At 38.3% G+C, this 16295-nt stretch overlaps 1 protein-coding gene across 2 annotated transcripts in view; it reads right to left on the bottom strand.

The window, feature by feature from the left end:
• Nucleotides 1-16295, bottom strand: part of UBE2Q2 (ubiquitin conjugating enzyme E2 Q2) — a 45715-nt gene that overhangs the window by 7866 nt on the left and 21554 nt on the right. The window contains exons 3-8 of one of the 2 annotated variants that reach the window (XM_030280974.4): nucleotides 15533-15637; nucleotides 13865-13921; nucleotides 13575-13661; nucleotides 11696-11836; nucleotides 5414-5498; nucleotides 637-697 (exon numbers count right to left, since the gene is read on the bottom strand). In XM_030280974.4, the coding sequence (XP_030136834.1) occupies nucleotides 637-697; nucleotides 5414-5498; nucleotides 11696-11836; nucleotides 13575-13661; nucleotides 13865-13921; nucleotides 15533-15637 (536 nt within the window). The remainder of the gene's footprint in view (nucleotides 1-636; nucleotides 698-5413; nucleotides 5499-11695; nucleotides 11837-13574; nucleotides 13662-13864; nucleotides 13922-15532; nucleotides 15638-16295) is intronic. The other variant, XM_030280976.4, reaches the window with a different exon arrangement.

The following is a 16295-nucleotide window of genomic DNA, read 5'->3' as shown; positions in this document are numbered from 1 at the left end:
GATGACCCTGTTACCAGGAATAATTTCACTCTAACACCTCTAGGATTAAAGTTACTGGACTGTGGATGTAACAAGGTGAGAGTTATGTACTGCTTTTCACTTGGTATACTAGTTGATGACAGAAGACAAGGTACATATAATTATATAATTCACATTTATGTGATAGCTAAAAGTTTCAGTCCTATGTGCCTGTTTAACTGTAGAAATAAACTAATGACACTCAGTTCTGTTCTTGCCTACATCTTAAAAGTAACTAAAGCTGCATTTTCATGTAATTCAAAACAAATAAAAACAAAATCAATGCAAAAATTCTTGAAAAGAATTTTCATTATTTAAGGTTGCGTATTTTGGAGCAGCTTAAGAATTGAACAGTAATGACAGTTAATGCAATACACATAGTGTTGGCAGGGAAAAGCAGGTCTGTCTTGCCAGCTCAATTACTACCATTCCATCTCTACACATTTCTGTGTATCAGAATTACTGCCACTATTTAGTGGCTACAATTACCATTAGAGCTACTACTACTGTAACACACTATTTTTTATGCTATGGCTAGAGATACTCCTTTATCAAAAGAATCTCTCCAGCAATAATAAAACAGATTTTTTGGAACACAGAAAAACTTTATTAACTTACTTGAGAAGCTTAACATGCCATTCATACAAGCTGTCATTTACCAGTTCCACTGAATATATCCCTGTAGAAATATTAGATGGGATTAATTATGCACTAAAAGTGTAGATAGGAAACTTAGCAAAACCATTCTTTGCTTTAAATTTGAATACTGTCAGCAGGGGTAAGCAATGGGTAGGACACTGATACTGAGGCACGTCCTTTCTCCAATAGCAGATGTACTTCTGAGGAGCTACAAGGAAAAAGTGTTTTCACTTCTATTAAAACATTCCACATTAACCAATTTTTTTCCTGATACTTAACCATTTCACCTTCAAACCTTCCACAACAATAACTCCAGTTTGCTTATTACTCACTGTATTTTACACCCAATACACTACCAACATGTTTTTAAAACACTTCACAACATAGTGTGAGTGTGCAGCATTGCGTCTCACAGGTTCCCATCGATACAGGCAGACCAGGACAGCACACAGGACAGTGTATGCAGCAGAAACCCAACAAAAAGGAGATACAGCAGTGGATTAAGTACATTCCCAAAAGCTGACTGAGGAAGCCAGAAAGATGCATCTAAAGAATGGAATGGTCTGTGGGAGCCAGCTGGTGACTTTCAGTGGCCTTACTGTTTTAAGCAAGTTAAACAACAGTTGTGCAATTCACTCCCAGGGAAGGACAGAAATTATCTGCAATTTTCTAATATATTCAGAGCTTCCTCTCTGCATAAAGTCACAAGCAGCTCTAGAAAAAGCAATAAATCTTTAACCACCCAACAAGATTTAGAGCATGGTATCGTCATGTACAGAAGTTAAACCCCCTCCTTCACAGAATATTCATGCATATAGACTGACCCACTATTATTAAACTCATTCCCTGGCCTAATATTTAACAGCATCTTTGTTGCTGACCTAATTATTTGGAAGCCATATACAAATCAGGACCCTGCCTAGGATTTCAGAAGGCAATACAACCACCAGATTGCAATCACCACATTCTTCCCAAGGAATGAGGGATATTAATTTCTGAATTTTATTATTCTAGCATAAAAATAATCTTGCAGTTGAAGCTTATAAGCATTAGTACATTGGAGTACAGATGACATTTCTAGCTGTCCAGACACCATTATTTCTAAAGCATTTCAAAACTTGGCACATAAGTTAAAGTGCCCATGGTTCTTTCTCCTGAGTGCAACTAACAAGTGGGTACTGCAGCCAAGAGCACAATTTCTAATTTTCCTATGTATAGAATAACAGTGTAGGCCTGAACACATCCTCACTGTGCTACCCATGTCCCTTTTAATCAGTAGTTACTTCAGAGACATGACATCTCTGTTTGAGGAGCAACCAAAGGAGCTATTAAGGCCTTTTTCCAATTCCCCAGATCCAAGGACACTATTTTCTGAACTGACCTCAGTGTAAGTCACAAACTAAGAATTTCAATTAGCACTACTCTGATGTAACAACAAAAGAGTTGACATTCAGAACTCTGCTCATTGTCAACTCCCATTAATGACAAATCTATTCCATTGTTGTATCCACAATATTTTCTTCCACCTGCATCCAAGTGGGAGCAAAGAACACTTATTACAGACAAGGCAGTAAGTTACAGTAAGGCTTCTGACACTATGCTAAATAATGAGAGATCACAAGAGAACTTCCACCTCTTTGCTCACTCACTAAGCCTTCAGCCCCAGTCCTGCACTCCTTCCATCATCCTCAGCCTCCTGTTCTTAGCTACAGTTCCTGTCCCACTCCAAATCCAAGGCCCAGACACTTTGGCAGCTTCCCCAACAAGCTGTACCCAAGAGTTGTGCTGCATCCAAGCCAGAAGCTGCAGGAGGGTTCTTCAGAAAGAAAGGGTCAGCTCAACACCAGCACAAGACACTCCAGCAGCCTCTCAAGCAGCCAAGTTTTGAGGCAAACAGCATCTGTGTCTCATGAGCAGCAGCAAGGGCTCCATGTTTGATACAGAAGCTACAAAACAACAACATCCAAAGCTGAGCGAGGGTGTTGTTTGGGGTTTCCTGAACAATCAAGAGGTTACTTGGAAGTAATTTATGTGCTTTTTTTTGTAATTTTGACAGTGAGAGGAAGAAGGTTCCTGTCAAAAAGAATTTAACTTACTAACAGTAGTTTTTGAGAAGTCCTTAATTTAGGAAAGGAATCAAAGTAGGCTCCTCTTGCTTAAATACAAGGTGGGGTGGAGTTTTTATCACTCAAAGGTGATAAAGTAAAAGAGGTGATCTATTAAAAAGAAACCACAGAACCATGAATGAAGCAAGCAAAAAAGTAAGCAATTGAAATGTAAAAGAAAAGCAATTCCTTTCTAAACAGAAGCAACATCTTACTTGGGGCAACATTACTATATAACAAAGTAAATCCCACCCAGTCTTTGGATAAAAACAGGGAATTGAAGTCTATATGAACTATATCTGAATAAAACAGATGCTAAAGATATGAACAGGAAAAAAATTTCACTTAGTATCCCCAAATTCTTTGTTTCTTGCCCTCCTTTCCCAATCAAATCTTTTGTGAATCTCCAATCTGATATGTGGAAATTAGATAATCTTGCTTTACAGGACTTGTGGCTCCCATTATCTGAACAGGCTAATGAAACTAATTCACAACAGAGTATCTTAATTTGCTGGAATATTTTTTGCTCCTGTCAGCTCATAAGAAAATTATTTTCTGTTTCTTTAAGGGCAATTCTTTCCCTAGATTTCCCAGATAGATAAGCAACTTTGCTGTTGAGAGCAAGTTTGTGATCTTTTGCTTGAACTCCAGCACCATTATTGCTTCATTTGATAAAGGAAATTAATTTCTAAAATACATATTACCTTGAATGCACAGCTACAGTTGAAGCCACTGTCTTTTAATATTACTTTTTTATAAAATAGTCCAAGAGAAAAGAAAAAAAAATTAAAATACTATTGCTACAAGTATTACTCACTTTCACAGTCAGTCCTAAAAACATATAACCTCATGAAAACTAAATGAAGTGATCCTTACTCAACTAAAAATCTGCCTTAGCCTTTCTGGCTTGTCTTACAAAGAAATGAAAACAGCATTAAATTACCTTGCAACAGTTACAAGAACCTGGAAGTTTCACAACGGTTCCCTTTGTGATTTAGTAGGAAGAAATTAAATGTAGGGTAAAATGGACCATGGGGCAAGTACTCTTAACAAAAAAAGATATTAAAAAAGCCAATTACCATAGCCTGTGCTCGTGGTGACAGTTACCTAACAAAAGGTAGAACTAGGCTATGAAAGCAGGAGTTCTGTGCAAAGAAAAAGGAACAAGAACATCAATTTGCTCAACGTCGAAGAATAAATGAAACCATAAGGAATGAATCCAGGTAAGTTTTATAATAAACAGCATCAATTTACTGGAAAAATGTAATAACTGTGTCACTTAGGACGGTGTTTCAAAGCAGAATTGTCATCTTTGTAGTGTCAGCCTCCACTTGACATTACTTCATTACAGTGTTTTAGAGATCAACATGAGGCATCCAGTTGCAGTGTTTTTACATATTTCCAAAGTCATAAGCTCTAAGTTACTGCACTCACCCTTTAGAACCTCAACCTTCTGTAAAGTTTAGCAAGATTTGCTCTTCTTCATAATTTAGAGTACACTTTCCTACATCAAGATCAGTCTTTTGCAACTCATTGAGACTTGTGTATCTGAAGCCAAGAAATGACATGATCAGAGAGACTAAACCCTCCCCTCAAACCACAGCTAGCCAGGGGCTCCTGGCTGACTCCAGTGGTACCACCAAATGACTGAGCACTTCACAGCACTCTTTCCAGTCTGGTTTGTTATAACCAGCCTTCACTCTGATCACCTAAACAAAGCCTGAAGGTCAAAACCAGACAGTAAAGCATCCCCCATGACTTCCCATAGATCTGCTTCCAGCTCTTCCCTAGACCCACTCATCCATTCCCTCCCGGATAGATGGTGACTGGGGCACACTGGCAAGCACTCAGCTGCAACAAAGCTAAAAGCAGGCTGCAATAGATCAACACTAGGTCACCTCATCAAATTTATACCCCAGACATTTTACCACTGTCCCCAGCACTTCCATACATGAAACAATTGACCTAAAAGTTAAATATGACAAACCAAAACAGGAACCTATTGTCTCTTCACCTCTGTTCTTTTACACATGATTAAAATGGCATCGTCAAGTGAGGTTTATGTCCACTAGAAATAATTATGGGAAGAAGTCCAGAAAAGCGAAAGCATGTTTAGTTTTACACTGAGTCTCTAATTGGGTATTCCTCCTGTTCCCACCCTGGCCTGCACCAGGGTCTGACACCTGGCTGCAGTGATGGAGTTGTCTAATTGGCAGACCTAGAGGAATACAACTTGCCCAAAATCGATGTAATTAATATTTCTCATATGGTAATACTCAGATGATTCAATATGCTGAATCCTTTGCTGAGCTACTTTAGCTACAGCTCCTATAAGGAATAAATGAAACAGCCATCCACTACCTCAAGATAATCACTGGTCATTAGTCAAACTAATTTAAAATACAAGCTTGTTTTCCATTGTAATCCACATCATTATTGCAAGGAATATATGTTCTAACTTTTCTCCATAAATAAACTACTTTATGTTATAAAAGTATATATAACGTATCTATGTATTTTTACATATGTGCACACACAAACATGCACGTATATACAAACACAGGACAACAAAACAGAGAAGTTAGCAGCAAGTATTTCCCAAGAGAATTCATTTAAAGTATCTTTTAAAAAGGGAAATCTGAGGCATTTACCTGTTTTATAACTCTGTGATCTATATATATCCCTGAGTTCTTTCATAAGTCGATCTGAAGCCTGAACTGACCCAGAGACTGCACCCTGAAATAAACAAAAATACTCCAAATAAGTGAAAAGTAATATTTACAATCAGCTTTACATTACTAACTAGAATGTATTAACAATATATTAATTTCTGTATGAGAATTAGGTTTCTGAAAAGTTAAATATTCTAGCAAGCAAAGTCTACTCCAAAGAAACAAGGCCCTCCCTCTAAAGAACATTAATATATACTACTAAATGCTATAGGTGACACAAAATTTTAATCAAGGTAGAACAGGTATTTTTCTGTAAAGGACCTAAATCTTTGGCATTTTAATTTCCAAGACGGATGCAGAGTACATCTCAGAGTGGAATAATTAATTTCACATTCTGTTTTTATACACTGGAAGAAAAGTAAGCTTAATCCTAAGAGCAAGATTCTATACATAAAGTTTTATTGCTTTCTCAGAGGTATATCTTTATTTGGTCATTGAAAAAGGTACAGGAATTGCTAAGTATCCACTCTAGAACAGCAGCTTCCAGAGGAGTAAGACCAAGCAATGAATTTAGGAAATGTGGAACAAAAGCAATATTTACTGAAATTGAGTGAAAAAAATATCAACAACTACACAGAGAACAACAAAGGTAAGTAAACCTTAAAATACAAAATATCTCTTGTGACTTGTCATAGTTCTTGTGATTTAAGCAACTACGGCAAAATCTCTTCTGTTCTCTTAGAGCTCAGTTCTGTACTGCTCCGCACCTCCAAGTGAGAGAAAACTCAAAACTATTTTCTTATATGTTATGTGATTACTCTGCTTATACATCCCACCCAAAATACCACTTTAGGTTCAAGTTACTGCCCCAAACCCTGATCCTGTGACACTTGGGCTTTCACCACGGGTCTGTTTCCTAAAGGTAGATTACTTTGCAGTTCCCCTCTGCTCCTGTTCTTCAGTCACTGCCACTGAAATACAGGCTAACATATGGAGCTCATGAGCATAGCTGGGGGGAGAAAGCATGACAAAAAATAAAACTGCCCCACTAACAAATAAAGAAGACCCACCTAGGATAATTCAGCCTGTCTGTATCAAGTACTGAATAAGTAAGTTGAAGAGGCTGCTTTTTTACTCCATCTAAAAATTCAAAGATTCTTTTTTCTTCAGTTTCCTTCCAGACAGTATGAGCGCCTATAAACATATCCCTTTTGGATAGAAGTGTCATATTTGGAAGAATATGAAGCAGCTGTGACCATTACCGAATACCCAAAACATCTTCCCTGTTCACCTGAAGTCCACAGTGATGTTTTATACTCTATAAGGTCTTAATTGTAGGACCAAATTACTTCTTGATAAAAATTAAGTATCAGTAAGAGTTACTTGATGGCAAAGCCTCCACATAGTCCTCTGTCTTCGCTGTCCAGTAGTATCAAATAATACACATAGCTTCCCACTAGAATCTGTAGACTTTTCTTTTAAGGCTATTCATTTTCATACACCTTTAGATTTAATTATGCAGATTTCTGAAATTCCACCAGTTTTTCTTAACAGACCGGTATGAAGGATGAACCTTGTAATTAAACATGCAAATAATAGGGAACTCCTTTCATCTGACTAAACAAAAGCTACATACAAACAAGGCTTCAGACAAGTAATTTCTCCATTTACTATGTCCCTGTCTATAAAGGAGTATCAGACAAAAAAAAGATTTCTCAAACACCAAAGTATATGAAATTTTAGGGAAAAAGGTTGTTCATATGCAATATCTGCATATTACTACTATTTATGCCCACTATTTACAGATTAGCTGAAAAAGGAAGCATTATACCTAGCCAGTTAACACAGCAGTGTTAATCACCATTCTTTGTAATGTTACTGTGCTTTCTGAGCATTAAGATCGAGACTCATCAATATGTTGAGTCTGGAGGAAAGACATTTCATAGACAAGTGTCAAGACTTCGGTTTTCTTCTGAGTAGAGCTGTGCAGATCATTGCCCCTTCCACTGTATTTCTTACTAAAAGAAGGAATTTTTGTACACTTTCCAACTAATTGTCAACCTATAAATACAGACAATTTAAGAACAAGTTAGATGGTCACAGACATCCTGTGGAAAACTACCTCTCTCATTGCATCTCTATTGCCATCCAATTGAACTACTGAATTTCTATACATAATGTTGGAAGTTCATCTTGGCAAATGAAAATTTAAGTATCTTCTCTACTGGAGACATTTAAAAACCATAGCTTAACACACCCACATCCCCCTGACTCCTATTATAACTGCTGATAAATGAGGTGGTATTAAAGGAGTTAGTCATAGCACGTGTAAGCAAGCCTCAACACACTTTGTCTTCACCCTTTTTCCCCCAGGAGTTTCTGGTCAGGCTGCTCACTCCTTATATAGCAGCATTACATATAGTTACACTTGTACTCTAAAGAATCAATGGACTGTAAACCAGTAATCTACAATCAGGAGAAAGAGGATAGCAAACTTAAGAAGTTTAGCACAGGGGCTAATTTTATGTGCTCTGAATTACCCTTGGAGGAACTTGAAGAGGAAGGTAACAGCTAAACCTGATGGTAAGCCTAATGCTAAACACCACTGCTCTGAAACACATCTTCATTCTGGGGTCGCTTGTGGGTTTTGGAGCCACTGTAAAGAGCAGTTTAGAAGAGAGCACGACTTGCATCCCACCACTGCACAACACAGAGCATTGAGGTCAATTTTAACTACAGTGATACTAAAATTACAAACTTTTTCCATAACTCACTACATGCAAGTTATAATTTCAAATACTGAACTCGGATATAAATAACAGTATCCTTCTAGAAAAGTGGGACTTGACACTCCAAGGGAGATAAAGTTCCCATTTCTCAAATTGTGACAGTAAGATTTATAGTTGCAACTGCCTCATACATTAAGTGGTCAGTCATGGGATCTGATGGGTATCTGTCATGTGGGGCTGATGCCAAGAGCAGAAAGGCAAAGCCATTTCATCTGAAGTAGTTAAATTAGCTGCAGGACCAGACCCAAGTGACTTTTTTTTCTTAATACGTAATCAAATGGGCACAAAAAGTCTCACTTAATCATCCCATCCTGTACTAGCGTATGTTGTGGCTCTCCAGAACAATGAGCAGGTAAGCTGGAGAAATCCCTGCTACAAGAGGCAAACATCTATGTTGACAGCATGCCAGCTGCTGAGAGCTGCAAATAACAGAAATACCTGATCCAGGAATTCTCACAGCCAAAAAAGTTGGACATGAAAAATATTCATGAGATGCATCACTACAAGCCTGTCTTGTTCTCAAGCTCTTCCCCACAAGGATGAGCCACTGTTGGAAACATGAAACTCATGGTGCAGTTGGACCAGCACTTGCCATTGCCCTGCTGTACTAATGTCACAGAGACATCAGGGGCTTCTTTTCCTCTTCCAGCCCTCAAAATGCACCCAACAGCCTGCTCTCCTCCCCAAGTTATAGAGGATAGGAGGTGCACTTCACTGCAGATTTTTATCCAAAGATCTGATAAGATCTGTCTTCTGTCTGATCAGAAAAATACTGTGAACACATCAGAACACTACAGAAAACTTCTTCACTCAATACATTTTAGAAGACTTAGCCACAAGACCAAAAATCACCTGCTGAAACAAAACATGAAAACTCCTCCAAGATAATGAACTTAAACCTAAAATAACAAAAAAAGAGCTAAAGAACGTAAGTTCCATTTGTTACTTCCTCCATATTTGTGCAGAAGCACAATAATTCCTAGAAGTTAAAGTAGTTTCATACTTCCTTCAAGGATTAATCTAAAAATAGAAATGACACCTTAGATTTCATAAAATCTGAAGATGAAAGTAGAGACATTGGAGACTTCTGAAGAGAAGTGCTTAAACTCCTCAGTATGAAACAGGAAAAGCTAATAGCATTACCTAAATAAGAAAGGCATTAATCTCTGAAATGACTAGGTGGGGAAAAACCTCTGAAAAGCAAGCAGCAGCAAATTGTTAAATATTTGAAGTTTATGATTCCAGTTCAAAGATCTATTTTAACTACAGGTAAGCAAGTGGTTCTTTAAAGTTATTACAATGTTAAGAGGAGGATTAATTCTTGCTCCAAGTTACATACTACCAAAAGCCAAATTTATTTCCTGATGCCAAGAAGAAGAATGGGATTAAGGAAACTGCCAAGGACAGAACTCACAAAATTAGTAAATACACATTCTTGTACAGCACACATAAACCCTGAAAACTCTTATGAGAACATCTTGAGAAGCAGAAAAATGTCTTTAACCTATCAGAAATAAATGACAATGGGAGTGCATGGACTGCTTTCCCATGAAAAACCCTTGAACATGATCTGTAACTCCAGCCTGCAGTGCTGCCAAGGGGAGAGAGGACAGCCCATGGACCTGGGCCAAAGAATATAGAAAGGAACTGAAAAGTCTTCTGGCTGCACTGGGCACCAGTCAAAGCCCTGTATTATGCTACATGTTCCCTTTTCCAACAGGTAAATGGCACGGGTTTGTTTTACTGGCCTCTGCTGAGGAAACAAAGTATCCCAAAGGGCTGAAAAACAAGACTGGTTTAGCCACTGCATTTAGGTTTGTAAAATTCATAGTGTCCTCCAAGAAACCCAGTTGTGAGGGCTGTACAGATTTAAATTTTGCTTTGTGTTAGGACACTCAAACAACTGCTCTTAGAGCATGGTTAACAAATTCTGTCAGAAGCCCCCTGTTTTGGCAGCATGGAGGACCTATAAAGTGCAACTGGGCTAGCTCTTTCCTAGGTCAGTAGCACAGTTGTAGATTCTGGTTCCCTAGCACCTAAGAGTAAACCCTCACAAGTCCTTGGAGAAATTATTTCAGCAGCACAGCTATTTCTGGTGACCCACAAAAATACCACAGTTCCTCAGCAGCAGCTGAATACCCTGTTCCCTGCACTCAGCTGACCTTGTTTATGCACCAGCATCAACCAGAGTGTCCTGGCATGAGAAACAGCTATTATGTAAGTTGAATCTGCTGTTGTCAAACAGAAAACCAACAGTGCTCATTTCAGCTCCACTAAATGCGGAGGGAAAGAGCAAAATAAAAGGCAGTATTTGCCAAATAGGAAAAGAATAGATAGCAAAAGAAAATCTACAGTTTTAAGAGGCTTTCTGCACCAAGGAAGAATGCTGACACTACAAAAATCTTTTTTTCTGTTCTACCAAATTTTTGATGATTGTAGAGCAGGCCATGCCTTTCAGGCTGCAAGAGGATATATCTTCTTTAACAATTAAAAAGATTCCTTATTATTAGGAGTTGAGTTATACACACAGAAACACACAAACCTCTCTAGGCATCTTCTCAAACTGTGAACATTCAAGTTTAAACAAAACCAGTAAGTGACTCTTGTACTTATGATCAGTCAAGTCTCAAAACCAGACTTGACTATACAGCCAAAGCAGTTTGGGACCTTATGTTTGCCTGCTTTTAAACCCTGAAATGCCAATAAGGTTTAGGCGTTAAAATTTAAAAATCCTTTGGATGAAGCAGATCATAAACAGAAGTATTACATTTCATGTTTTATACATTTTAAGCCTCTATGAAATAAAAGCTTTGATTTCTTTGGAAGTCAGGGTAAATAAAATTAAGATTGTATGACATCACACCCTGCTACATACACCTCTGAGAACTAGAAGCTTCTCTGGAACCTGGCACTTGGGACAGAAACATTTCTAAGCTTCTGGAGAACAAGCACTTTTTCTACAACTGCCTGCTGGTAAGATCACTCAGAAAACTGACAACAAAGCTGCAGAGCTGCTGAAAGCCCCTTACTTTATGCATGGCAATAAGAAAAACCTGCACAACAATTCACCAGCCTTCAGTAATTTCCAGGTGGCACAGCTATTACTGAAAAATAAACTCATGCATAAAATGGATTTAAAGCACAGGTTTGCCAAGTATTTTAAGCCACCCATGACTTTTAACACAGGCAGTTTTAAGTTTGGCTTTAGATTTTCTACTTTAATAAGGGCTCAGCAACAAAAGTCAAGCTCACTGTATTCTGCTGATTTTGCAAGGGGAGCTAATGTTTGTAACAAAGGCACCAAGCAAGACAGAGGGACAACCACATGGATACCTCTGGAGATGAGCAGTTAAACAGTCAGCACAGGTTAATTTATGTCTAGGTGCATAGCAGTGGGCTTTCTTTGCTGAAATCCATCTCTATTTTAAAGACAGAAGTATTGCAAAAAAGAAGCATGGAAACATTAACTCACATTTAAGTGATCTTGCCTTTGATTTTTTCTGATTTTTTCTAAGATTGCAAGGTTCTCTTTTTCAATGCCTTCATCCTCAGACTTCTTTCCATCAACTGGTTCCTCCTCCTTCATATCATAGTGATCCAGATCTTCAATGTCCTACAGAGAGAGAGAAGTTAATTGTAAATAACTGTCCTGTGCTCTACATTCAATGAAGCTGTCTCCAAAGGCATGTGGGATACAGTCACATACCACATACCACTATGGATTTGTGATTGCTGGATGTCATTTCTATTTTGTTCTAACTTCACCCTCAGCCAACATAACCACTGGAATATAGGGAACCCTCAACACAAATGAAACCCGAATTCACAACATTTCTTGTCACAGAAACAAGTACAACCTCTGCAAGAAGATAAGATTGTAGAGAATTAGCCCACTGAAGTAGGCAGCAAATTGGACTAGAGAATCCAAAAGTACCCCAAGTTAGGGTGGCTCCAAGCTGTTGCTAAAAGCAGACTCTTTTGCAATTAGAATCCTAGTTATTTCTCACAAGTAGTGATTAACACATTTGGCAGGGCTACAGCAACCCTTCAAGAAAGTTAAATATTAGAAAACTATGTGTACTTTATTCAAGGTTAACATTTCAGCTAAAGATTAGATGCAGTAATTTTGGAATCAGGACATAAGACAAAATTCTGTGGTCAAGCACTCTGATCACCCAAGCCAACACTTTGGTTCTATGTTCTAGACCAAGGCACTAAAATTCCTCCACTCTGTATCCTGAGATGGGGTTATCTTTGTGGCAGAGAAGCACTCTGAGCTTCAAACAATTGCCTGAAGGTGATTCAAATGCTGGCTGCGGAGAGGAGGGCAAGCATGTAAATACTTTGACACAAAAAGGAAGCATTGCAGCAGCCACACCAGCAGGCTTTGTTTACACAACTACCAGATATACTCCAGTATGCAGAGCTCTGCCACACCTGGGGGTGTTCTCCATGCACCATCTGTTTGCATGGCAGGAAAACCCAAATTCAAGGATGCCCTATGTAACAAGAAATACACCTGGTGCATTTGACAACACTGTCTTCAGCTGTACCAGACTTTAGACTGAGCATTCTTCAAAACACTTATGTTTCTCCAATGATAGAGCTGAGGAATTGTAAACTATTTCTCCATTTAGAACTGGGACTAGATTACAGGTTGCAGATACCACTGCCACGCACAGTGCCCCCTGACAGCTGATAAATAATGGCAGACCATTTCTTTTTTGTACAAAGTAACCCAAACAGAGTGCAAAAGGCTACTTTAGCAGTCTGCAAGCAACCAGTGCCTTGTGCCAGCAGGATATGGTACATACCACCTTTACAGAAACACGGGCTCCAGCAAACATAGTCTGGATCAGGCTAAATATGGCATAAGAAAGGCCACTACAAATTTATTTAAGAACTTGGTAACATTTAGATCTTTTCTATAGGAAGATCATTTGTTCAGAGACAGTTGTTCATTCTTACTACACCTTAATTAAAAAGCTAAATCTGAAGTAACCAGAACAGTTCTACTATATTAAGGCAGTCTATAGTGGTGTAGAAAGCAAGCATCTTGGAGCTATTCTAAAATGTTGCAGAAGCAAGCAAAAAGGGTGATTCTTACAACTAAAAAGCTCATTAAAGGGAGCACCATGTTGCCAGACATGGACATAAAAGTTTAGTGTGTCTGTTTCAATGTTCTTCCAGTCCCTTCAATTTATTACAGTCAAAAACTACCTCACCCATTCAATGAGTCAGCAAACTGATTTACTCTTAGCAAGTCTGCTTCAATTTGGGAGGCACTTCCAACTGTATCAGAGCCAGTTCACATGCTGCTTGAAATAGGAGTTAACAATGTAAAAACTTACTGATTTGGCACACAATGTTATGTATTGTTTGACTAAAGCACAAACAGATGTCCAATTCTCTGTATCCAAGTACCTCACAGCTGAGATCTAGGTTTAAGAAGAAAATTTCACTAGTTTTCTGGTTGAAGGGAAAGCTGACATTCAGGTAAACATCCAAATTTTAATTATTTTTTCTGTTGAACTCCAGGGAGGTTACATTTTACAGTTTTGTTTAATTATTAGCCAGACATTACAGAGCAAAATGCCAAAATTCTACTAGATTAGCACAACAACCTCATATATAGACATACTTCACCCATATCATCTTCTTCCTCCTCCTCTGATGTAACTTCTTCTGTTGCCCCATTCTGCAACACAACAATGAAAGTTCTGCATAAATTCTGCATACGCTTCTTGCTTTCAAAATCAGCAAGTCTACTCTCCAAGAGAAGCAGTAAATGCAAAAGTTACATGTCAAACTTCAGCCCTTTGCAGGTAAGGGTAAGATGCATAAAGATGCCTTCCTGGAATATGACAGTGAATTCAGAGACATTTTCACAAAGCAAAAGTAAACAGAATGTCTCAATTCCCATTAAGTTGTAAATAGAAGCTTTAAATTCAGATAAGGAACATCCTATTCTGAGACAGTGACATATGCAACAAGCACATCAAGTGGGTTACAACCCACCATCCTTTAACCATGAAATCAGATCATGGCTCTGACTAGAATCCATCAACATGCTACACCTCTAGAAAGAAAAACTGAATGAACTTTAGACGTCTAGAACCTAACAGATTCTTTTTCTCACTACCTGGAACTTCCATGCAGCCACTGGTATCATCATGTAGCCATTGCTATTAGCCTATTTGAGGAAATATCAAAACAATACACTGAATATAACTTTCTCTTTCAGGATACCACTCCAAGCTCAGGAAGTCTGAGCTGCAGAAATACTCAGGAGCATTCTGATATGCTTGTCCTCTACTCACTTTTCCTTTGGCAAAGAAGGAATGACACTGCTCTAGACATTATATGAGACCAGATGAATCTTTGGTCAGAGTTACTAAGGCCCCTCTTATTTCACTTGAAACAGTCTGACATTTCTGGCTAAGAAACCTTTCATGGGTTTGTTTTTGAATTTCACAGCACATGAGACCCTTCACAAAGCTACACCCTAACAGCACAGCCCACTGCCTTACAGCTGTACTGCTGAGTGGGTGGCTCAAAGACCTATAGGATTTCAATTTGGCATGCAACCAAAAATAAAGCAAGTTATTTGTCATTACTATAGTACTGTTACCACAGGAAAGCATCTGTTACTCTAAAGGAGTATTTTAGCAATCATGTCATCTTAATGTGTACAAACAAAAGAAGATCCCATAATCTTACTAAAAATCAGAAAAGAACAGCTACTGTCTGTTGCCAGTTCTGTTTTCAGCACAATACACAACATTTTGGTCAAGAAGAACACCTCACAGGCCTTCACAATTCTTAATTTTTCAAGTGCACAAGAAGTAAGCAAGGCACCTCCCTACTCAAAGTAACATATGCCCTTGATATTCTATGTCTCTGCAAGGGATTGAAGAAGGAAAACAAAAGTAGTTCATCCAAGTGCACACTGTGAAATACATACCCTTCAACAAAGAGCCAAATATTTCAGAAAAAGTAAGTTTGGGAAGCACTCCAAGTGCACAGAGATTGGCCTAAACAGTGTTTAGGAGAAAATTAAACTTGACAGCACTGGTATCACATACACACCTACCAGTGTACTTCAAAGGGAATTGTGTAATATTATCACACTATTATTAAATGGATTTTGTAAACAAAATTCAAATTTAAGACACCACAATGCAAAAGTACTTAATCTCTCACTTCTGGTTTACACAAGGTTTAATCATTCCCATTATCTTGCTTCTTGGGAGTTAAAAAACCAATTCCTTTATTGGCCTAAGAAGGTGTCCATAGCTTTTTAATTTACCTGTCCAGCTGGCAATGGCTGATCTAACATTTCAACATCTGGATGCTGAGGAAGATTATATAATCTGCAGAGGTCACATATTAATCGCTTCAGCTGCTGAAGAAGCTATAAACAATAAAAAAACATAGATACGTTTATTTAAACCAAAGCACAGAGAAACAGATTTTGAATTTTCTTCACACATTGATAATGAACTCAAAGTCAGTGTACAGCATTTAAATCTGCTCAGGCCAGAATAAATTCCCTCTGTAATCTTTGTAGTAAAGTCCCCACAACAGAAACTCAAGGACATGGCAAGTTAACCACTCCCATTCATCTTCCTATGTCTGAGAAGAAAGCCATGAGCGGAAAAACAATTTTTCATCTGACAGCTTCATCTATTCCAAGCATAGGTGTCTGAGCCACGCATCACTATGAAATAAGCAAGTGGCCACATTCCATGAGACAAAATGGTCCATATTCCCATTTCCCAGCTTAAAAAAACAAGGAGGAACAGCCTGGTTTTCCATACCCTGAATTCCTTTACAGGGTACACCAGTGAGGCAGCAGAAGCAGGACCAACCCTGTCCAAGTCCCAGGAGCCAGGTGGGCTCTGAGCAGGAGTTCAGGCACTCTGCCTGCTGTATCTCGTGTCAGGGTGAGGTATAATCTGTTACTATTTCTGACTTGTGTTTCCAGCTTGTTTCATTGATTGTGCTCTGTTAACTGCAAACTATGCACCACTTCACACTCACTAATGCAAGCCAGAAAAAAATTTACTTCT

The sequence above is a fragment of the Taeniopygia guttata genome, chromosome 10 (assembly GCF_048771995.1).
Source record: "Taeniopygia guttata chromosome 10, bTaeGut7.mat, whole genome shotgun sequence".
In the NCBI taxonomy this organism is placed as follows: Eukaryota; Metazoa; Chordata; class Aves; order Passeriformes; family Estrildidae; genus Taeniopygia; species Taeniopygia guttata.
This window is presented reverse-complemented; position numbering and strand designations above follow the sequence as displayed.